The 25,564-nt window shown below is 28.9% G+C and overlaps 1 protein-coding gene across 2 annotated transcripts in view; it reads right to left on the bottom strand.

The window, feature by feature from the left end:
* LOC119675343 (TBC1 domain family member 1) overlaps window positions 1-25,199 on the bottom strand; it is a 64,512-nt gene extending 39,313 nt beyond the window's left edge. For both annotated transcript variants that reach the window (XM_038086536.1, XM_038086534.1), the window contains exons 1-2: window positions 24,723-25,199; window positions 2,315-2,767 (exon numbers count right to left, since the gene is read on the bottom strand). In XM_038086536.1, the coding sequence (XP_037942464.1) occupies window positions 2,315-2,767; window positions 24,723-24,842 (573 nt within the window). In that variant the 5' untranslated portion in view covers window positions 24,843-25,199. The remainder of the gene's footprint in view (window positions 1-2,314; window positions 2,768-24,722) is intronic.
* Between the last annotated feature and the right edge of the window lie 365 nt (window positions 25,200-25,564).

The raw sequence follows: 25,564 nt of genomic DNA on the forward strand, positions 1-25,564 counted from the left end.
GTGCCAATATTTCAGTTAGCGACTATAGTAAGCAAATAGTTGTTTTTTACCACACTTCAGAACTGCCGAATGCAACTATCTATTATTGTACTTTCTACACATGGTAAATTTTCCAAAATATTACTTTTTTATATACTTTTTGTAATAATATGTTATATTTTCGGAATATTGATTTTCTTAAACAAACATTTAAAGCTGATTGACTCTGTCAATAAAAAACAAATAAAGCTTCTGGTTAAGCACGTGAACATGATTTTGCGAAAACCTTGTCAAATTTGGCACACGATTTCCAAAATTGATTTTTGAGTTAAACTATTTTCTATTATGATTACACAAATTTTTTTTAATTTAATTTTATATCTCGCAAAATGAAATTTTATTTTATTTAAATTTGAATCAATTGCTGAGCATACATTAAATGTTTATATATTATAGATACAGAGAATATATTCTGTATTACCTCTATCGAAACATATGCTCCTTTCTATAAAACTTAAGTAGGAATAGTTAGTATTTTATAAAACTTTTTTGCATTTAACTGGTATTTGAATTTTAAATTTTACTTAACGCATTTTAATAAAGGACTTTATTAAAAAACAGTTACTATTCGAAATTAGTAGCATCTTAGGTAAAATTGTATCTGATTATATTGTATGATGCTGTTATTTTTATAGTAAATACAATTCAGTGTCAACTTACAAGATGTTGAGATAGCTAGACAGATAAAAGAGTTTTCTGCAAAACTCTATGAAGCTTTCGTTATGCGAATTTGGGTCATTGTTTCACAAATCGGACACCTTTTTGACATCATCTCCGATTTGTCTGATTTTTTTTTATGAACTCTTTTTATAAGCGGTCCCGTATCTCTTAGGAAAACAATTTTAAATTTTTATTCCTAAGAGATATGGGTTTTGACAATTAGCATATCTTAGGCTCCATAAATGACAGAAACTTGAAGTTTATTGTGTTTTAAATATAATTGATTGAACTTTTAAAAAATTATTCAAACAATTAAGACTGTTTATATTTAAGTACTAATATTATTGTATTTATACAATAAACACGTCAGATTGAAATAAACCAACAAAAGTATATTTTTACGTTAATGTAGCTATATACTGACTTTATCAATATGATAATAATCATATATAATGAGATCAAGTAATATGTTAATTAAGATCATAATTCTCATCAGCTTTACGCATATATATCTCGACGTTATTAAATGTGTTACAATTTCATAATGTCATTTATGTGATGGTAATTGAATGCTATTTTTAATACTTTGGATTTCCTTATGGTTCAGTTTCCTTATTTGTCTAATAGCTAATATTAAAAATATGCGGTTTAATAATATTTTTACTGTTGGTTGTCCATACTAATTTAAAAAAAAAAATCATTATTTATTACATATTTACTTGGTGTGGTTTATTTATTCGTTCTAATATCAGCTTGGTAAGCGTTTATTTTTTATTTTTGTTTGAGATACAACAATAAATATTAACAGAAATCTAAACAATGTAAATTGGTGCAGCACTTGGCTTAGAAACAACATTTTTGTAGAGTTTTATTACTATTTCAACTTCAAGAATACCACTTACTTTTATATATTCTTCATTATCATTATCCTATTCAATTTTAATATAAACTTAGTTTTTCAATATTTTAATATGAGTTAATATCAGAAGCAGATTTCGAATTTCTTTATTATATTCATTTTTATCAAATGATCCAATAAAGTTAAAATCAAGTATAATTTGAATCAATATCGTTAAGAGATAATCTTAAAATTTAACTTATATTTATATTAATGGTACCTAATTTAATATCAAAAATTAAGGCATTACCAAGCAAATAGTTAATTTCAAAAGAAATTACTTACAAACATTTTTTATTCATAGTATGAAAGAGATATTTTGACTTGAAGTATTTTACGCATCGTTTATTTTCAATTTTCTTGAATTTTTGCAAAGTTAACGATGATAACAATATTTTCACATGTTTATTTTAAATACTAAAATACAGGGTTACTGCATAAAGTGAACATGTTATTGAGCTGTGAGCAGGAAACAAACAAAGCGTGATTTTGCAATCATTTTAGGAATTAACAACACATCGCATAGAACAGTATCATGGGATGTCTACAGTATATTACTTGACATAAATGGTTTTGTGGCAAAAAATTTGTAGCAAATACCGCTTATGTTAAGTCCATCAGAAATAGTTTATTATCATTTTAATATATTAAGAGCAAAAACCAAAAACTTCAAAGATTAAATTTTTATTTTATTTTTATATATGTAATTTTACTAACCTCTTCAACCGCATCGCACTCGAAAAGATAAATATGCAGTAATGGATCACGTGGATCTTTCATCAAGTAAACAATTCCAGTTAGTGGACCAGTAAACTCCATAAAATTATTCGCATTGGCATTATTAGTGGCATCGTTGCTGACCGCATCAGTTGTATATGCGTTTGCACTTTGATATGCTGCCGCAGCACTTGCCGAGAGTGAGCCATACGATGTTGAAGTGGTTAAAGTTGTAGCAGATGGTTTACAACCATTCCCACTGGCGTGATTACAGTTACCATTGCTGTTACCATTGTTCGATTTTATGGGCAGAAAACCATTTCCAACATTTTTACTATTTGGTTTATGTATTATGCGACACATGCCCACAATATGTTTCAAGGGATGACTGAACTGCAGTTCAAAATCCGAATTATATGACTCCAGTACGCCATTTTCTATGCCAACGGATAGCTGTAAATGGAAAAAGGAATATATAATAATAATAATAATACGTACAATTGAAACAAAAAGCAAATATAATTTAAGTCACGTATTAAAGTTAATAAAAATATATTTATTATTTTGCAACTCTACGAGTTTATGTTTATAAGGGCTCTGTTTTGTAGTTTAAAGTATACCATAGAAGCATGAATGGCTTTTAGTTAGTTTCCAACACTTAACACACATATTACTTAAAGCTACATTTATTGAGGTCGCAGTACCTCTTCTTCAACTAGGTAAGTCCTTGAAGTTTATTATTCTTACCCTAACTTTTCAACTCAAAGTCTAACTAAACGAAACATAAAATACATAAAAACAAATTGATTTAATTTTCACTACTCTTGAGCGGTAGTTAAATTCTCATGCATGTCCTTGCACAATGCAATATGCATTTGTTGCGGCACGCTTTCTTTTTATTTTTCCGCACCTGCTGGTATGTTGCTCGCTGTTGCTTGACGTCCTTTGTTTTGTGCCAAACAATGATTTATTAACATACTAACAAAGTTAGTTGCAGCAAAGAATTAGTCTACGAAGCAAAGAGCCACAAATGTTGTTACCTATATGTTACGAGCAATGCAACAAATCCTTTTTCTTTGGTTTCTTCGCTGTTGCTTTTCTGTTAATTTGCGACAACTTGTTCAAATCGTTTAGGTTGGCAACACTGAAATCCGCTCAACCGTTTTTCCATTTAATTTTTTTCTTCTCGATTACTTTTTCTGCTACACCAAGCGCATTAATAATGTTAAATTCTTAATAAGACTAAAATGTTCATACCTTCTCGTACACGACTTGTATTCAGTATACTTTTATAGAAACCTTACTTTACGTACAGATATTTCACTCTTGCAAATATGGCGCATAGTTTCCTTCCGGCACTGCAATTAGTTTACGCTTTCTTTGTGGAAATTTTTATTCCCATTTGACATTGCACCATTAAAGATACAAGAAAAAGGAGCAAGTAAGAACAATACCAAACAAGTTAAAATGGAAAACAATAAGGATTGTTTGCGAAATATTTATGTATAAAATTATATGCGTTGTATATAAAAAAATATTTTTATATGATTTAAATAATGGTTAATACTGAAAAAGTCTAATGCCGACAAAGTTTTAAAAATATTTAAATAATCAGAGCAACCAGCACCTTGAGTCACTATTCAAATATTAAAATCCTCTAGCCTAAATATTAATATATCCTTTATTTTAAAATGAATATTGGATCTATGTTGAGACCAATTTTTTCATTTAAGGGAACAGAGTAATTGGAAGTTCCTATATTCATTTTAGAAATAAAGTTAGTAAAATTATCATTATGTTATAATGTTGTTTCTGTGGTATCACAATTGTCCATTATTTGAGCTCAAGTGGGCTTTCTTGGGTACATGATCGTCACTTCAACCTAACCTAACCTTAAGTTAATGCAAATTAAAAATAAAAAACAAACCAATTTAATAGCAACCGACTCTAGCAGTTGCAGTCACATCTACAAAACATGGAAGTTTTTAATAAATAATTATGATTGTTAATCAGAATAAGATAGAATTACCTTTTCAAACATTTTATATAAAAAGTATCTGGAATTTTTAATTTGAAAAACATACTATACCACTACTTTTTTTTGTAAGTGATTAGTACTGTATTGAAATACTAAGCAAGATACGGTATGTGAAATATGATATATTACATCAGTCTGTTTATTTCAGCTGTTTTAGCTATTAATAGTTTTGAGTGTTCTGCGATTACATGAGGTCAACGTTGTGCTGTTTTTTGGAACAGTTTTTTAGAAGAAAAAAAAATTAGCAAAAGTGATCGATTAACCCTCGCCCTTCGATATTTGGGTACTACTTGAATCACCGCAAAGATTTGTGTAACCAAATTATCACTAGTGAAGCTACGCTAAAACGCAACGAAATCGAATCATTGTTGCACATCGAATCATTACACACGATAAAAAGAATTATAAACGATATATTTAATACAAGCAATCATGGTCAAAATCCAAATAACTTTAAAGCCTGAATGAATGACGAACAAGGTTATGTTGAATGCTTGGGAAGTGTAGAAATTGTCTATTCCAGCCTAGTGTAAAGGTTAATTCGGTCTCCTATTGCTTACAACTCGACCCCTTAAATTAATCGAAACAATCGAGAAAAAGCGACTCGAAACAAATTGACGAAACTTGGTTCGGAAGTTTTGATGATTCAATATTCTTGCACCATCATTTCTTTCGATCTCTGCAAAACTCAAAAAACTGGTCGACCGAAAAGCTGCTAAAAATTAGCTTCACATCGATGGAATTATAAAGCTACTCGAAAACAGATCATAATATACTTGATTAAAATTTATTTTTAGCTTTAATTTTTATACATACATCAAATCATCATCAATAAAATTATATTAGATATATCTAATAAACTGGTATTAGATATATTAGATATATATATTAGATATATAGAAATTTGTATTTTATTGATGATGATTTGATGTAAGTATAAAAATAAAATATAATTAATTTTACAATCAAATGTTTCATATTATTAACATTAATTTAAATAGATATAAGATTAATATCACTCCTAGTTACTTCTGTTAATTATATCCGACACTCTCTTAAAGTGAACATTTGAATCAATAAAAAAATTTCATTTTTCTTAATATTATTTATTTTTAATCAAGTTTTTATTCAATTTCGCAATGTCAAAACTTTATTGAAATTGAAATCAAATTATTTACTTAATTTATTTTTAAGCTATAAAATTTTGTTGAAAAGTACTTAATTAAACAAAAGTCAAAGGCGAAGAACTAAAATCGATAATTAAAACTTTAATGCACAATTGCAATCATTTCAGTTCATTCATTAATTAAACTTGACTAAGAAATCGGAAGAAAAAAGTGGTGAAAAGGAAAAGTTTTGAGCACGAACGCCATTTTCCACTTTTCATTTATGCTGAAAACTTGCATGGCGCCATATAATGGCACCTCTATAGTTTATAATTGAGACGAACAGAACAACATTGGGGTTTGAAGTCCTTGGTTTTAATTAATATGAAAGTAGTAAATGAATTTAAAGCCCATTAAACGCGCTAAATTTTAATGATGTTGTTTTTTAATGTTTGATGTTTTTTAAAATATTTTACATATAATATATCTCATGTACATCTCTGCACGAGCAGATAAATAGTTTAAATAATAGTAATAATAATAGTAATATAATTTAAATAATAGTAATAATTTAAATGGTAAAATAATAGTTTAATTTATAATTGTTGTTGAGTTGTTTTTAATAATTTCAGATATAAAGTCTATATTTAAAACTATATATATGCACAATTAAACCAATAGATGTGTTCAAACGTCTGATACAGTCTACAGGTTGAATCAATAGTCTGACATTGTCGGGGTCTGCTACGGGAGGCTGGCGGTGTATATTGGGGTTTCAACCCAACTAGTAGAGTAGTTGTATATAACATAATAGTTATATAATTATAAATATTATACAGCTAGCTTAAGGTAGTTAGTAGAATAGATTAAGTTTGTAAATACTGTATATGGCTATAGGTTAGGTATATAGGCATATAGCTAGGCATATAGCATACAGCTAGCACACATTTATTGCAAAAAAACAAATCAGAGGCTTCTTAAAAATTTTTAAAAAAAACTATTAGTGTGAAAACATTAACATTAACATAAACATTAACATTCCATATAAAATCATAGGTGGATATACTCTATTTACATGCTTTTACATATATTTACATACCCACATAGATGTTAGTAACTAACTTTAACCAATAAGATACTTTTAGTGTTTATTGGTTTCATTACTACCACAATGAAAACATGTCTGAAATATTTCCATGTTCGAAATGGAATGTTGATATACAATATACTATAGTTAAGCAATTTAGATAAACTATTTATAATGCTTAAAAATAAATCGTTATAAGAAAACATAATTGATGAGTATTTGATATTTGAATTATAGGTATAATGGTACGAATTTTTAGTTTTCAAGAAAACATACGACTCCAACTAATTGGCAGGAAGAATTAAATATCTGAAGATAATGTGTGCCAAAGATAATATATCTGAATTTCTATTTAAGAGAGTATCACACAGTAACAAATATTTTCTGTTGTAAAAAATAAGAAAAATGTTGATATTAAAGTATGTTATACAGAGATATTCAAATAGTAAAGAGGTATGAAGAGATACTGAATTCATACTACGTAAAAATAATAAACAGTCTATACCAGGAATAACGAGACACACTAGAACTCACAGCAATAAAATAGTAGATAATCCGTCAAGAAAGTCTTAAAATGTTTAATCACATTAATGTTTAATCATTAGCTTAAGACGACCATTCATTCATATTAATATTAACTTTTGAAGGCAATTTTGTAACAAATCTAAACAGAATATAATACTTTATCCTGAAGTGAAATACAACAATTTGATGAAATATGGTATATATGCATATATTATTTATTGTTATTATTTATTGTATAGTAAGGAATATTAAAATAGAGCAACCTTTCGTTATTATAAAATATATGAATTAATAGTTACTTAAAAGAACACTTGATAACATTCTTTTTTTTTTCTATGTTTTTTAAACATTAAATTAAAGGGTTAATATATATAAAATCAATTTAATAAGATAAGGTTAAACTACAGTAATATCATAACGAAAGAACTTTTTTTATGGTCTGTATATTTGCTGAAACTAAAAAAGTAAAACAAGTGTAGATATATCTTATTTAAAAACAAATATATTCGATATTAAACTGTTATTTTTCGAAGCGATAATTTTGTCATAAAAAGTGTAGATTTCTGAATAAAGTTCGGTATACAGTTTAACGAGAACGATTTCTGTTTTCTAACATTAAATGAAAAATATATATCTCAATGCCACACATACAGATTATAATATGTCACGAAATTAACACGAAATGCCTAAGAGGTTGCCACAATTTTAATATGAACTATTTCAGTGGTTTAATACAGTTGAATTTATTACTTTACTTAGTTTCGAAAGAGAATAGTCTAATATCGAATAGGTTTGTTTTCAAATATAATATATCTATAATTTTTTACTTTTTTAGTTTCAGCAAGTGTAGAGACATAGATTAAGGTTCTTTCGTTATGATATTACTGTAGTTTAACGCTAATAATTTGATTTTGGATATACCAAATTACCTTTTAGTTAAGTGTTTAAAAAATACAGAAATAAAAAAGAGTGATTACGTATACCTATGTAACTATAAGTAACTATAAATTCATATATTTCATACTAACATACAAGTATTTAGTTTACAATGCTATTGAAGTTCATTAAAACTTTATTGTAGTCAGATGTTTGAATAAAGGAATGAATTAAAAAATGATAGTATAAACCTATATACATTATCTAATTATTTCAAAACATTTTTAGTTCCATTGATATATACCTTTCATTTTAAATGAACATTAAATTAATTAGTGCTGACAATAAATCCATTTAGCATTCAGTCATTTTGCAAACAATTAGTATTTTTTCTCTGTGACAGGACTTTTCATTTACGGCCTTTTAGCGTTAGTGCTTTTAAATTAACGTTTGTCTTTTTTCTCTATATTCGCGCTGTTACATCAAATCAGCACAGAACGGGCGGGCAAAGGATACGGATATTGACATTTAATGGATTTCAGTGCTTCCCTCTCTCACCTGAAATTTTTTCCGTATACATAGTTGCAAATGCGTTTCGAAATTCATTTGTCCGTGTGGACATCAAGTCATCAATTTACGGAATTTACGATTGTCAAGCGTATGCCATTTTATTTCAAATAAAATGGCTTTAGTTTGTTAGCCATTTTGATTTCCTTCTTTTAATAAAAACATGGAGGAGTAGATTTCTTTGCTATTAATTGACATATTGACATTTTTACTTCAAGAATCAAATGAAATGCATTAGTGGGTGTAAATCGTTAAAGCGATAATTATTTAATTTACAAAAGAATAGTTTGCGAATATAAATTTTAATATATAATATTTATTCATCTTCTTAATATTTCTGTAAATCTATGTCAGTTAGTCATCGACTTAATCAGATATGGAATATAAAGTTTTTGCCGCAGTAATAAACCAATTATTTAACTTGTTTACATATACGCAGCTGCAAACAGAAATACGATTAATCTAACCATATCTCCAGTTTCCTAAAGTCAGAGGGAGTAATATGTAACATATGTATGGTGATACGTGCTAACTGATTCAAATTAACCCAACCTTGACCTATAGCGACCAGTTAAAGACCTAGCATAAAATTAACTCACGATATCACTAGGTGTAACATACATTTTACGTAGTGTTGAAACCGTTTAGTAATAGAGAATAATTAAATTGATTATTGAAGTTGCCAATAAAATCAAATATATTGGACAATCGAAGTTACGCAATGCTATTAAATAAAAAAAAATTAGTTAAACAATAATAGGTTTTTTCTTTTGTAAGCATATTGCAAAAGAACAACATAAAATAAATACTACTTTTGGTGGCAACTCTGGAAGAACTGGAACTTATATATGCAAAACACGTAATAAAATTTAAAGTTTAAGTTTCGAAAATGAATAATAATTCTTTGTAATTATGGGTAAAAATATTTTTTTTACTTGATTGTTAATAAAATTTGTATTTTTAGGATATTTTAATGTTAATGTTAAAAAAAAATTGTAAATTAAAAAGAACAATCATTTGTTAAATATTTGTTGACAGTAAATGGGAAATTTTGTACATACTTTCAAAAACCGTTCACAATAGACAAATCTATAGTCAAACCATCCGATTTAAGCTGTATAAAAGTTAAGCGGTTTCAAAAAACCGCTGACTAAATAAGTCAGCAAGGGTATTGTCTCATATGTTATTTTAAAAATAAGGGGTTGTTCTTTTGTGATATGCTTACAAAAAAATACCTATTATGATTAAAATACATGATTTTTTATTTAAAAAGCATAAACACCATAGATGCTTTTATATTTAATATTTAATAGACCATTTCATTTCCTATCATATTTTGGCTCATATTCTATCTCACTTACCAAAAATTACAAAAAACCATAGCTTAAGATCCATATCATTTTTACTACGAATATTCTCCTATATAGTACATTTAACAATTTAATCGTACTTTCTACACAGAGTTTAAAATAAAGTCATTGGATAGCAAGTAAAATAATATGTATTCTTGATCAAAAAGATTAATCGGTCTCCGCTTTTAAAGATAAAAAATAAAATGACTATAACCCATAACACAATATCACATTAATAGTTAAAAATGAATTAGTTAATTTTAAATATTCGAGGTGTGATCAGGAACTAATGAGAGAAACGTTATTATTTAAAATTCCATATTTACTCCATTTTCTATAAAGGATTTTCCTCTTAGCAATAATATTGTTCGTAGAACCAGAAATAATTTCCACATACAATAATGTTTGAAAAGAAACCAATTCATAAAAGTTAAGTTAATTTGTATAGCTATGGTTTATGTGTTTTAAAACTAGCACTGTGAGTGCAACGGTTGCATAAGCGTAAACAACAAAAACTGACAAAACTCTTAATTTCTAGAGTTTAGAGTTTAAATTTTATATAAATCAAATATTCACAAATGCACAAATTATATACAGGCAATTAAACCAATAGACCATTATAGATGGATGATGGTCGTATCTGACACAGCTGTATGCACAGATCAAGAACTCATTTCATTAAAAATTAATTATTTGCGTTTGAAACTCTCCTGAGTATTGCTTAATTTTCTATTCGAAATAGAATTCTTGTCGTAGGATATAAAACATTTTATTATTTTTTCATAATAATTTAAAATTTTACTTTTGAACTTGTAAAAATGCGGCATATTACTTAAAGGAATAATATTTTTGATCAGCATGACGAGACATATCTTTATTATTGAGACAGGTGCCCCAGTTTTTAAGCTACGCACAAATATCAAGATTGAGAAAGTAGTTGAGTATTTCATATAAATACACACAAAAAACTGCCACATTTTTGAAATTAACTTAAAATATATATTAAGTATTTAATAATTAATTTATACAACTACTAACTACACACGTGTATATGAAGATATTGAAACTTCGGCATAGTCAAAGTTAACTTTACCCTGTGTTTAATATATACATATAATATATATCATATGACATCCATAGTATTTTAAATTGTTTACTTTATTTTGTGGAAAAACTACTTTTACATTTCGAAAAATATGCTATTTCCTTTATCTTGGCAAAACACATTAAACCGAATGCTTACAATAAAATATATATTATATATAGGAACAATGCCACATTTCAACAATAAAATCAAACCCAGAAAAATGATGGCGAAAACATATACCCAGGAACAATAAACAATTAAACAATGGAACTGTGAAAACTCTGTTTGCATTCGAAAAGAAAATCCTGTTTACACTTCTACATTTATGACGCAGTATCGTATTGTGCACTATTTTCTAAAAATACAACTTTTTCAAATACACTTTCATTTATACAATCGTATGTTATCAATAGAGTTTTAATGGAACTTTTTTAAAAAATGAATGTTTTATTACAGTTGTTTTATTACGAAAAGTCATTACATAAATTAAAGTTTTCTGTTTTCAATTGAAACATTTTTATATTGACATGATTAAGCAATGAGATTTTAATTAATTAAACTGCGTTTATTAACAGATACCCAGACAAAAAAATCGCATACAATACAGAGTTGAGATTGATGATTGGTCATCATGAACTGCATTATTACCTTAACAAAATGAATGTGTCTATGGAAATAGAAGTCGACTCTACTTAGAGGCAGATGAAAACTCTAGTAACATCGTCTGTGACTATATCGCTCCAATCTCGGCCAGGCGGAGATTATTGGGTAGGATGATCGTACTTTCATTTAATATTATGATATCCTCAACGGCTAACATTCTGGTTTTCGTTTAAAGAGCGGAATTTCTTTTGCACAATTGTGGTTGATTGGACTCAGAAAAGATCAGCCATGGTCGTAGTGAACTGCTCCACTAAAAGCAAGTACTTTGTAAATATTCCATTTTATTCTTAATTAAAAAGAAAACTTAATGCAGCGAGACTACTGATTGGTGAACAGTGTTCCATATGATATAATGTAGGTAACAATCTTTCAAGGGACAGACTGACGACACCACGCTTAATGTAGTTGAAAATTTACAGATTTTACGAAAATTGTTATTTGTTGTTATTGGAATAGTAAATTCTAAATTGAATTTTTTTTTTTCTACAAGGAGGACAAAAAAATGTTTGATTTTCGTGAGACATTGTATTAGATATACATTTATCGTATTAGAGACATTGTTCAGTATTTTCAGATAGTTTTATCTCTGTATTCATACTTTTTAGTTTTTATTTGATATCTCAATAAGTGATTACATACATTGTGACCGAAAAGTTTTCGGGAAATTTTAAATAAAACGCAAAATTCTTAATCTTCATCAATATTTATTTTATCTCCTTCAAAATATGCTCCATTAGAAGCGATACACAAATGCCAACGTTTCTTCCAATCATCAAAACATTTTTTATAGGCGCTTTCCGGAATGGCTTTGAGTTCCCTCTGCGAATTCTGTTTTACGTCTTCTATGGATTCAAAACGCGTTCCTCTGAGTGGTAATTTGAGTTTGGGAAACAGGAAAAAGTCACACGGTGCAAGATCAGGTGAATACGGTGGCTGTTCGATGGTATTTATTGAATGTTTGGCCTTAAAATCGTTGATAATGTTGAACAAATTGAGGTGAATCGGAACAAGCCGAGCGTTGACACGTCGCATACACAAATTGTCCACCAAAATCAAACGAGCCATCTCACGACCGATGCCTAGCTCTCGTGCTATCTCTCTAACACTCACATGAGGATTTTGGAACACGATTTCCTTTGCCTTTTCAATGTTTTCGTCGGTGGTAGAGGTCGAAGGTCGTCCAGAACGCGGCATGTCTTCGACGGTCGTACGACCGTCCTGAAAGGCTTTGTACCACTCATAAACTTGAGTTTTCGATAAAACTGATTCCCAATAAGCCTTTTGTAGCATTCGCAACGATTCTGCACACGAAATTTCGTTCGAAACACAAAATTTGATGCAAACTCTTTGTTCAATATTTTTTTCCATTGTTTTTTTCGCAACGCACTACTGAGGTGAACTGGTTTCAACAGCTGCCGTAAACGAACTGTCTGACAGATCCCGCTCATTTTTGGCATAGTAATTTAGGACAGTGCTGCCAAACTACATAAACTTAAAATATCGAAAAATATACAGCGCGCGAATTTTAAATGAGAACCTCCGAAAACTTTTCGGTCACAATGTATGTTATTGAACAAATCTGTATTTTATTAAAATATAGACTGTATTAATAATATCATTGTTTGATAGTATGATGTTTATTTTATGTATTTTACATTAGAAATTGCTCATTCATTCTGAATTGCTTTTAAATAATAAAGGAAATTACACTGAAAGTATATTTTATTTCGCAAAATTTCACTCGCTCTTGATACGAGAATACTCTGTATATATATTTGACTACACTGTGCAACCTTTTAGAAAAAAACATTTGTTCGAAGACATTCATATCTATTACCACAATTTGCAATGGAAGTTGAACTATTCTCACATGCATTTATATTCAACGTCGACAGAACAGCTTTAACAACCATATATTGAAAGAAAAATAAAACATTTTAGACTGGCAATACTCAAAGCAGATTGCAAATAATCAAAGGATTAAAATGTCAAAGGAATAATCGCAATGCTGATTTAATGCAAGAAAAGAAAATTACTTCTTCTCTCAAATTTATTCGCAATTTATTGTAAAGCTTTCACATATCCTCTTACAAGGATATATTTAATAATACAAGCTGACATATTACATACATGATATGAAATTTGTATGAAATTTGATGCGCAAAAACTTTGATATATATAATTTTTGTAGTGATTTTATTTGTAGTAACTGAAGTACCAACTGATAATCTGGGCAGGTTATATATTACATTGCTATGCTATGTTATAAGAAAGATGAAAAATGTTTATAAATGCCGCGAAGCATATACGAACACGTATAACCACTTTAAAGTAAATTTTGGTGATGCTATATATGGAGCACTTTTTTCGTTGATTTATAATTGTGTAAGAAATAGATTTAATGCGGTAAACCACACACCAAGAAGCAGTTAAAGCTGTGAACTTGTGGTGGCCAATGTTAAGAGTTGCCAGCTAGCAAGGTCATTGCTACAATTTTTGGCATACAGCACAAAAGGCATCCAAAGGATAAAAGATTAATGTGCATTTTTTATATTGTTTCAGTGGTGTTTGAAAATCTTTTATTAAAAATTCGGAATACAAGACACTTTAATGAAATTCATAATACTGGGTGTACCATATATAGTATAATAAACTCTTGAAGATATTTACTGCATTTGAATTAGAAAAAAGGGATCTTTCCTACATAAGTTGGATCAGTGAAACAAATACTAATTATAAATTGAGAAAAAATAATATAGTATAAAAATATTCTGAAAATTGAAACGCATTGAATTAGGTGAATTGACTTTACGAAAAGTTATATTGTTAATCGCTTAAGAGTTAATAATTATCAATAGATTAAGATAACTTATAAAATTTAGGTATATTCATACTTCCAACAGTTATAAACAGAGAACGGACACCCAAAGAGTTCAAAGTTTCTTATTATTATTTGCAAATAAGCATACAGAGTGCAAACAATTTTCTATGGATGCATTAAAATAGAAAATAATTTTATTTATTGCCAAACATAGACAAAAAATATTTATTTAATTTGTCTTTAAAATTTATTAGAGATATATAACCAAAAACGTCACTCATATACAAACTTTTCTGTAACTTAAACAAATAAAATTTAATAAGATTAATAGATTAATAATAATTAATTAAATAATTAATAACTAATAAGATTTATTAAATTGTACATGTATATATACCTATAAAATAATCTCATTAATATTTCGTGTTATATTTTTAGATACAGTTCAAGTGTAGTCCAAGTATTCATGTAGTCAAAATATATTTATATATCGTGTACAACAACTATTGCGCCTAAAAATTATGGGTACAGACTTATAGTTTATATTAAATTGTTACAAAACTTATAAAATCTGTATTTTAGGTAATAATTTTTAACAGAGAGTACATTAAACAGAATTAAATGAGAATTACCTTGATTTCAGTATAAATACTATTTCTTTATATATATAAAAAATTTATTCATAATAATTTTAATACAGAAAATAATAAAGGATATAATTATACAATACAATTAATACAATTCCCACTGCATCACATCAAAGCATGAGTCAGATCTAGGTAATGTAAAGGTATTGCACCAAAAAGATGAACAACGAAAATGCTTTTTCTTGAAAATGCTTTATATCCTGCAAACTCCTAGTGACAACAGACCTAATTTTAAAACTGACATACTACACTATGCTCGAATGTATAAGAACACTTTTAAATACAATACATCATTCCTCTATATATGTATTTTATATTTATTGTCAAAATATTGTATAATTCTTTCCTTTATATGTGTAATATATATTATGTTGTAATAATTATGTATTGTACATTGTGACCGAAAAGTTTCCGGAAATTTTAAATAAAACGCAAAATTCTTAATCTTCATCAATATTTATTTTATCTCCTTCAAAATATGCTCCATTAGAAGCGATACACAAATGCCAACGTTTCTTCCAATCATCAAAACATTTTTTATAGGCGCTTTCCGGTATGGCTTTGAGTTCCCTCTGCGAATTCTGTTTTACGTCTTCTATGGATTCAAAACGCGTTCCTCTGAGTGGTAATTTGAGGTTGGGAAACAGGAAAAAGTCACACGGTGCAAGATCAGGTGAATACGGTGGCTGTTCGATGGTATTTATTGAATGTTTGGCCTTAAAATCGTTGATAATGTTGAACAAATTGAGGTGAATCGGAACAAGCCGGGCGTTGACACGTCGCATACACAAATTGTCCACCAAAATCAAACGAGCCATCTCACGACCGATGCCTAGCTCTCGTGCTATCTCTCTAACACTCACATGAGGATTTTGGAACACGATTTCCTTTGCCTTTTCAATGTTTTCGTCGGTGGTAGAGGTCGAAGGTCGTCCAGAACGCGGCATGTCTTCGACGGTCGTACGACCGTCCTGAAAGGCTTTGTACCACTCATAAACTTGAGTTTTCGATAAAACTGATTCCCCATAAGCCTTTTGTAGCATTCGCAACGATTCTGCACACGAAATTTCGTTCGAAACACAAAATTTGATGCAAACTCTTTGTTCAATATTTTTTTCCATTGTTTTTTTCGCAACGCACTACTGAGGTGAACTGGTTTCAACAGCTGCCGTAAACGAACTGTCTGACAGATCGCGCTCATTTTTGGCATAGTAATTAAGGACAGTGCTGCCAAACTACATAAACTTAAAATATCGAAAAATATACAGCGCGCGAATTTTAAATGAGAACCTCCGAAAACTTTTCGGTCACAATGTATAATTGTTTCTTTGTGATATATACTAAAATATGTTTACACTATTTTAATATTATATAGTATTCTGATGATGACTATAAAATATAGTCGAAATATCGGTTTAAACAAAATTTGTTTAAAACACAAAAACAATTTTTTAAGAAAGTGTATTATTTAACAAATTTATATTTATTTAACAAATTAACCCGTTAAAAAACAAATTATTTTTAAAAATATATGGCCAATAAAACAATTAATTATTAAAAAAAATTTATAGTAATACATTATTATACAAGATAATAAGGACCAATAATATTACTGATATTTTAAGTTTACTATCGTAAATATTTAAATAAATTTACTTTAAAAATGTAATTATAGAGTTTATTAAGATAATCTATGGTTGTGGAATGAAGTACGAAAGGAGTTTCTATAGTGAAGCCGAAACTATCTCCATTTGTTATAGGTCGAGGACAAGCCTATTTTCGAATTATGCACCACAAATAACGCAGAAAAACTATACTGATTGGATTTCAGCAAGTTGCCTGAACAAAACGTTCAACAAACAGTTGATAAAAAGAATGTGACATCTTAACGGTTCAAAAATCACGATCACAACATGGCCCGGGGAAAGAACTGCTTTATTTATTATTTACTTTTAACCTATTTTTAACTTTTGTTTAAATGTTAAAAAAATTTTAAAAATAAATATTTTAATTTATTTACTGCCTTCTAATTAGGATATAAAATATTTAATTGTTTAAAATCTTAACATTCATTTAGAGTGTTATAGCTTTTTAATTTAATCAAATATTTAACAATTTTTTGGAGACATCTTACAGGCGTTAAAATTTTATTGACAAAATTTTCTTTGGTAATAAAAAATTATCTAACCAACTAAAACTGTGTATATGATCATTCAGAGCTCCACACTCCTTAAAAGTTTAATAACCTTATACTTGAAATTGACTCATGCAAGAACTCAATTTGTCATAACACATAAATCATTATCCTACATATACTAAAACCACAATTCTAATAATTTTTCATATTTTCCAGCTGAACATAAAATTTAATATTTTATATCAGCGCCGGAGGACCGTATAAATCAAAACTTTTTTATTGCGAAGTTGGGATAAAACTAGCACTACAAAATCAGCAAGAAACTTACTTCAGAACACCTCTCACTGTCTCACTGATGTCATTTGCAAAATTGTATATGCGAGACTTGAAAAGTACTTTACATGCCATGCTTTGCACTTGACAGAAAAACAAGCGTTAGGGTAGATGAAGTTGACCCCAAGTTTCAAAAAACCGCGTGCTGAACTTAAATACTTAAGTTACTTTGCACGCGAAATATGTGTCCTGTCAACGGATCTAGGCGAAAAAGGAATACAAATAAAAACGTAATAAAGTTCTTCTCATTTAAATAGATTAAGGACTGGTAAATTTGCACAACAAGCAAGGAGTACGAATAGTCGTTCACTGTTCAGGAAGTGTGAACGAAGTGTGAATGAAGTAGCTTTCACAAACAGGCTGAACTGACTGAGTCTCTTTTATCTTCCTACCCATGCTGAAATAGTGGTATTCGTAGTGGTGAATGTTTTTAGAATCTACATTTTCAGTCAACTTTTTTTATTTGCATACATTTACTTAACAGGATAAAAACATAAATATTGATTTTTACTGCAGTGACGTCAATGTGAACAAGAAGGCATAACAACCCTTCACAAAACATTCTATTTAACACTGAAAGTCTCAACATTTATTGACATTCAGCTGCTGACAATGTAAATGAATGAATACTGATGGTGGGCTTTGATAAAAACAGACATCTATAGTATTTATTTTTATTATTTTAAGTTCAGTCAATGATAATACATACCTATATAGCACATAATCTACACAAGATAATTAAAAAATATTTCAATGAACTTTATAAAAATACATTTTAGAATTAACAATTTTTTTTTGTATAGCAAATAATACAAATATTTTCTATTATATTTTAAATATACACTTTTTACACAAAATATATATAGATCATGTGTTCAACGATTAAATGTCACTGGAGATTACTTTTTTCAAAAGATTTTATCTTTTACCAAGCTCGCTTATAGCTACGTTTTATATCAAAATTTTACAAAATACAATATTTTTTAACTTGGGAATAGGATTAGTTATAAGTAGATAGTCATTTTTGTATAACAAACCAATATTAAGCCAGAGAATAGGTATCTATCTTCATACAGATTAAATGCACTTCTTTCATTAGTAAGCACTAAGGGTAATATAACAGTCCACATATCAATATAACATTAGCTACATAGCAGCTCGGTATACAAAAATTACGCCCAAACCTTTAAGTTAAATAAACATATATGAAATATTTTCCTCTGCATATAACAATAAAAAATTTGATACTATTATGATAATGGATCGTTTTGTGTCTATATTAAATTCATGGTTTACTCTGCCATAGATTCCCAATAATCTTATTTCAAACACTTAATAATATACATACCAACCATTTTCTTCATTTAATTGGCTGTACAACCTTCATTGCATATAGCAATTTTTTCAATGCACTTTCAATTGATATAATTTCCCACAAATATTCAAGTAAACCTTGGACATAATACTGTACTCCACAATATAATATTTCACAAAGTGGAAAATTATTATGATGAAATAATAACAATGAAACTTTAACGGAAACCTTCATTCCTGCCTACAAGCCCAATAAATTTCAATAATAATCAACTCCAGGCAAATTATGGAAAATTTAGACGATTTACTGGACCCCAAATCTAAATTTGTACGAGTATTACACATAAACTATGACATTTGACGAAATTAATTTATTGATTCAGGGCGAAGGAACTAGTAATCCAGTTCCTTATTCTTAGTTAACTTTAAAATTAAATTTAGTGTTAACTTACAAATAAATAAATAAATTTATTGAGTAAAATATTTTGCCGTTTTATTTTAAAATTAGATGTCGCGCGATAAGAGTAGCTGTCTTCGAATAGAAAAGAGGGTAGCAATGAGAAAATTAAGTATATGTTGAATTTGTCTACGGTTCAAATTTGATATCGTTAAATTCCGAGCACTGGCCATTTATATACAGATAATCAAATCAATGGATGTTTCTAAAGACCACCAATGATAGGTATTTGAAATTATCCAAAACAGCTGTATCATCAGCCTAAATGTTCTCTTGATTAATATTTTAACCATTTGATTCGAAAACTTTCAAACAAAACTTAGACTTGCAAAAGCTATATTGATAATGAAAATTATTTTACACTAGTAATATTTTATGATTTCCAAGGCCTAATTTAATACTTTTAATACAAGCTTCAACACACTGCAGTGTGAGCCATATATAAATTGTTAAAAGTGTTATATATCATCTTCCGTAGTTTCTTTTTTTACAAGGACACTATATACACTAACTAAAGTGGAGTTGGTCCGAAATAAAATGACAACATTGACTGAAAATTAAAATTTATGTATTTAACTTGAAACGGATGTAATTATTAAATTATATGTTTAAAATAAACAATTGAGACATTCCTAATGCTTATTAATAATAAAGTACTTGTAACATTGTGTGACACTGAATACTCTAAATTTATAGGGCTGCTGTACTCTAATACGCAACCTGTTTATCTCATACACGATACCATTTGCGAGCCTGGATTATTGTTTATCACTGCATCAGACTAAGCAATAATTGACCTCAGATCTGCATACCTCTCCGAGGAGCCTGTAACCATTCTGAGATTTGATAACGCGGTGTTAAAAAATTTTAATTGAGACATTCTTCCCCAAATTGCTCTCCATTTTTTTTCAAATGTTTCTTAATCCGAATTTTTTCTGCGGGATAATTTTAAATATCCAGATTTGAGAAATTCCTCCTTTTAGAAGAAAAAAAATTTGAATCGTAGCAAATTTTTTAAAGACATGTATTCGTATCCCTTGAAATAAAAAATTGGGTATGAACCCTTTAAAAACTAAAACCGTTAAAAGAAAAAAAAATTTAATTTCTTTGGTGCAGTGCAATTAGAGAAAAAACTTAAATCCGAATATTCCTTAAAGCCCCACTATTAATATTAAGTTTTGTAAAAATTCAAATAAGGTATTATAGAAAACTGAGCAGCAGTAGACTTATTCATCTTAGGGAGATCCTTGTTCCTTCTTACAACATTAAGAACAAAAAACTATAAAAAGTGTTTATATTTATTAATTATAAAACTTAAGTTTATTTCAGTTAATAAGTTTATGTTGTCTGCACCAAGAAAGTTTATTATCATCTTATAGTGGGTATATTTTAGTTAGTTTTATATTTAAGCTACATGGGATTCATATTGGGATTCGTGGAACACAAACTATAGAGCATATTGTTAAAATGCTAGTTTTAGTAAAATAAAATAAGTTAGATTGTCTAGAAGTGAACTTCACGCCTATATTCCAGACTGTGCCTTAAGTAGGCTGCAAGCTTACGACATTATTGCACCATTCAGAAAGTGAATAATTCAGAAATCGTAATCCAAAATCTAAAACCTCTTAATGATCTAAATTTGTCAAAGAGAAGGTTTAATAAGTCTTCAAAAAATAATACAAAGGAGATTCCTTCTTTAATTGAAGTTAGAAACTATTTTGGATAGTACATCCATCCAATACGATTCAAAAAACACAATAGAAAAATATTTTGAATTCTATATGACATCAGAAAACTAAAAATATCATGCAATTCCATACATTCAAGAATTTTTTATATTTTTCGAAAAGTCAAAACAGAACTTTTACTAATTAAGTGATTTTATTATAATGGAAAAATAAAAAAGAAATTATTTTATACACCTTTTTCATTGCTTTATTTTTACATTAACCTTCATATCTAAATTTGTTTATATCAGAGAGCACCTAACTTGCACAGTAAATAAAATTAATTAAAACAGGACTACCCACGAAGTGAAACGTGCTGTGTTGCTTTATTATTTAAGACAAACAAAAGCCTGTAATTAAATTCTGCAGAGCTAGCAATTATTAAACTGATACAAAGATACTGGTACAAGACCTTCCTTCCATTCGCAAGAGTATCTTTTGGTCAAGTCAACAAGGTGGTGCCGCCTACATAATTTATTTTGTAACAAGAGAAGAATTGTAGGTTTTTTCACAGCTTTAAGGATACCAGTGAGATATTTGATTTGAGTAGTAAATAAGGCCAATCAGTGAACAATTGCATAAATTTAATATTGCATTAAAATAAAATTAAATTAAATATTTGATTAGGAGTCTTAGGAGTCTCCTATGTGTTTGACTTTATCGGAAGCATATCTAATTGTTGTGGAAGTCTAATACACATCCTGCTTAGTTAACATTTCATGCACATAGTTGCCTTAAATCACTTTTCCTGATTTCTTTTTTTTTTCGTTGTGTTTTGTTTGTCATTAAATACATTATTTTACCCTCGGAGTAATGTTTTTTAATTAGCAAACGAGTTAGAAATACCCGCACAAGGTAAGCACCGAACAGCACAGGACAATCGCCCGCACTGCAACTTGTTTGGCTTCCGTTTTAACAGGATTCAACCGAACAGAACGTAATCATTTGCTTATATTTCTACCTTTCTTGTTTTTGTTTTATTGTCTCCTTCCTCTTCTTTTTGTAATTGTTGACTTTATTTTGCAGTCCCTACGTAATTATTATTCAAAATTAGTTTTTCTTTTTTTTTTTTGTTCTGTTTTATTTGCTTTTACTTTTGATTTAGCAGCACTTTGCTTCGCAATCTTGGAATTTAAATGTCCCATGGTACCGAAATGATTTTTTTCATCCCATTTTTGTTTACTTTGAGTTATTCACACTGTGACATTAAATAAACTGGAGGGATATCAGAATGAATTGCGACAGATTATAGCTTCATTTGGTCTTAACCACAGTGAATCACAAACAAGATGATGCAAAGAAGACAATACTAAGATAAGTAGTTAGGGAATTCCCTCTCTTATTGGTGTTTGTATTGACTGATTGTTACTGCTGCATATATATTATTAAAAGTGGTCCTTTGAAATTTGTACACATCCTTTAAAAAAATTTTACACAATTAATTGCAGTACAACTAATATAAATAATTTGTTATCGTCGATGATTCCCATACCCTCAAGGACACATAATAGTTGAGAAAGAGTATATCATGATTACCAATATGTTTTTAGTTCAATGATGAAGACATCGAAGACTTCTTCAAGAGTTTAATAGGGATTTCAAACGCACCGCTGTTTAATTATGAGATTTTGAAAAGTTTCACAACACTGTATGGCGAGCCATACCGGTTAACTGACTTCACTTTTATCTGGGTTCTCAGATATAGGAACATTGAAGATAATGAAAAAGCATACGGTTTGGATAACCTTGGAGCTTTCCTAAATGTATCCCAAGGAGAACTGGTATATGCTCCTACTTTCTTCACATTGCTAATAATAAATGGAAGACACTTAGGTCATGTGTAAGTTATATGGCCTTCATATAACAAGATAACATTTTTTGAACTCATTAAAAAAAACCACGTAAATACTACAAGGCTCATTGCAGTTCTCTCTGGTCACTGGTGTATACAAACCCACGGAGAGAAATTGCGCATTTCTTTTATTCCTCACTGTAAAAGTTGTGAAAACTTATAATAAAAAGAAATAATTAAGGAGTTTCTCTGTGAAAGCCCAGCTGTCAAAAGAAATAGGCTTTTAGAAAAGTATTTTTTTTTGTAGTCTATCAGACTCTTAAGACGAAAGATGAAAGATTTGTTTAATTACCTATATTCCACGAGATGGATTTAGTTTTTGTCTCATTTTTATATCTTTAGATTTAGGAATATGGTAGTAAAACAGCAATTATCACTAATTATTATACCCTTTTTCAAATAAAAATAATGGTTAGAGTAATGATATCTACTGAACTGTCACTACAACTAACCAACTAACATTTTATGACCATAAAGATTAATTCTTATGTTATCGGGTTTTGAGATTTATGATTAATAGATGAAAAGGACCAACAACAACGCCGGCATTCCCTTGATCGGTCTAGCCAAATCGGTGTGATAGCAAACTAGTCAGTTAATTTTTGAGCTACTCAAAAATCTACACAAAATCATATATAGACATCTCTTACTTATCTATTCTTAGATTAAAAAAGATTTTTGGAAATCAAAATATGTTGCCATACAGTTCTAAATCAACAGAATTTTTACCCTTATAAATTGATCGTGTCAATTGTGATCTTAAATTGGTAAAATGAATCACAGATGGTGACAAATCATTTTATAGTAAGTTGAAACCTAAAACAAGTATCTTTAGACTTTAGGTGCCCGCTATTGTTTTTTTCGCATTTTTGGATTGCTACATCACAAACGGACTGTAAGTAATATTTTTTTGATCGTATTGAACTGTTTGCGTTAAATAGATTATATGTTATATTTAAGACAATATTTGTAGAAGTACAACTCCAGAATTTTAAAGAATGGGACATCACATACATGGGCAGTTGGAGTGTGTTTATCTTTGAAAATCCAAAAAATACCATTGAGCAAACACTGTATTTATCAGATTTAATACGATATGATTTTGTTTTTATTTCTTAAGCCAAAATTGTCGCTTTAGAGTAGAGTTTGAATGGTAACGGTTTTTCAGAAAAACTACTGTTAAATGTTTCGAAGCCTAAAATAAAAAATATGCTTGGAAAATTATGTACTGGTGTATGTAATCGAAGGTACATTCGATAAGATTTGACAATCGAGACTTAAAAAACATACAAACCACTTACACGATAATATATTTTCTTTAGATGATAATAAAGCAAGTAAAATAAGATGTGGTTTACTCAGTGCGATCAACACACCCCGTACAGAATAGCAACTAACCAGTTCAGAAATTATTATAAAATAAAAATAGTGTATGGTAAACCTTGAATTTATAGGTAATAAATCGACAGTCATACTCAATATAGAAACCATAATACATTTTTTCTGTGAATGTCTGGCTTTGGCGTCCAGAAGAAATAGATTTTTAGTAAGATACTTCTTTGACAGTTTGTCAGACTGTTCATCGATGAAGACGAGAGACCTAATAAATTAATTAAATTCGACGGGATGGATTTAGTCTCTACTCTTCTATATTAGGAGTTCTTGCGACGAATGTTGTAGCAAACCGGCGAAAAACCGAAAAAGGAAGACGATTGTAGAAGGTGGAAATATTTTCATAATTGGATCCCAGCTTGTTAATACGCTGATCTGCTTATTCTGATTTTTGAATTAAAATTGTTATTTCTAATATATAGCTTACCTTCGTATAGCTATCCGTCGATCTGATGTCATTTATCGTCCATGGCAGCATTGCAGCAGAAAAACGAGGATCAACTGAAGCGGATCCGCGATATGTTAGAGAAACCAAGCGTGTCTTCATATTTAAGCTTTTTTATTTAATACAGAAACAAAAATGAAATGTTTTCCGTAACTTTAAGTTGTTTATTTATATATATGACACGACATAACGTCACAATTTAAGGAATAAATTTTTATTTCTAAAATAAATACAATCGATCAAATTTGGCGACAAATTGACACTAATGACGGCCACAACAGGCAATAATTATTGAGCACAATGAGTCACACGCAGAAATTGTCAGTGGCAGGCGGCAAGTTGCTAAGGATGTGCAGGAATGTGAGCGCACAGTGTTGTGTGTGTTGTCTAATAAGTTTATTTTAGTAAATTCACTGAATTAAAAATTCTAAAAGAAACAATGCTTTTTATTTATTTAGTATTTCTTCTTCACTTAATAAATTTTTTTTATTTGGTTTTAATTTTTTTATTTTTGGCTTTAAATTTTACATAGAACAAAACGATAAATTCCAATTAGAAATATGCATGTTTAGCAATTCTAATTGGCAAACTTTGCTGCTGTTTAGTATTGATTTTTCCTTTTACACTTATTTGCACAAAGTATTTTGGCTGTTTATAATTTTTTTTCTTTATCTTTTGCGAGGAAAACTCATGCAAATTTATAAAATTCCATTAAAAACAACCCTTAAGTTTTTTTTTCTTGAAGAAGATACTTATTTTGAACAGTTTTGGAGCTCATTTGATACAAAAAACACAGTTTTATCCACACCCAAATAATTTAATTT

The sequence above is a fragment of the Teleopsis dalmanni genome, chromosome 2 (assembly GCF_002237135.1).
Source record: "Teleopsis dalmanni isolate 2A chromosome 2, ASM223713v2, whole genome shotgun sequence".
In the NCBI taxonomy this organism is placed as follows: Eukaryota; Metazoa; Arthropoda; class Insecta; order Diptera; family Diopsidae; genus Teleopsis; species Teleopsis dalmanni.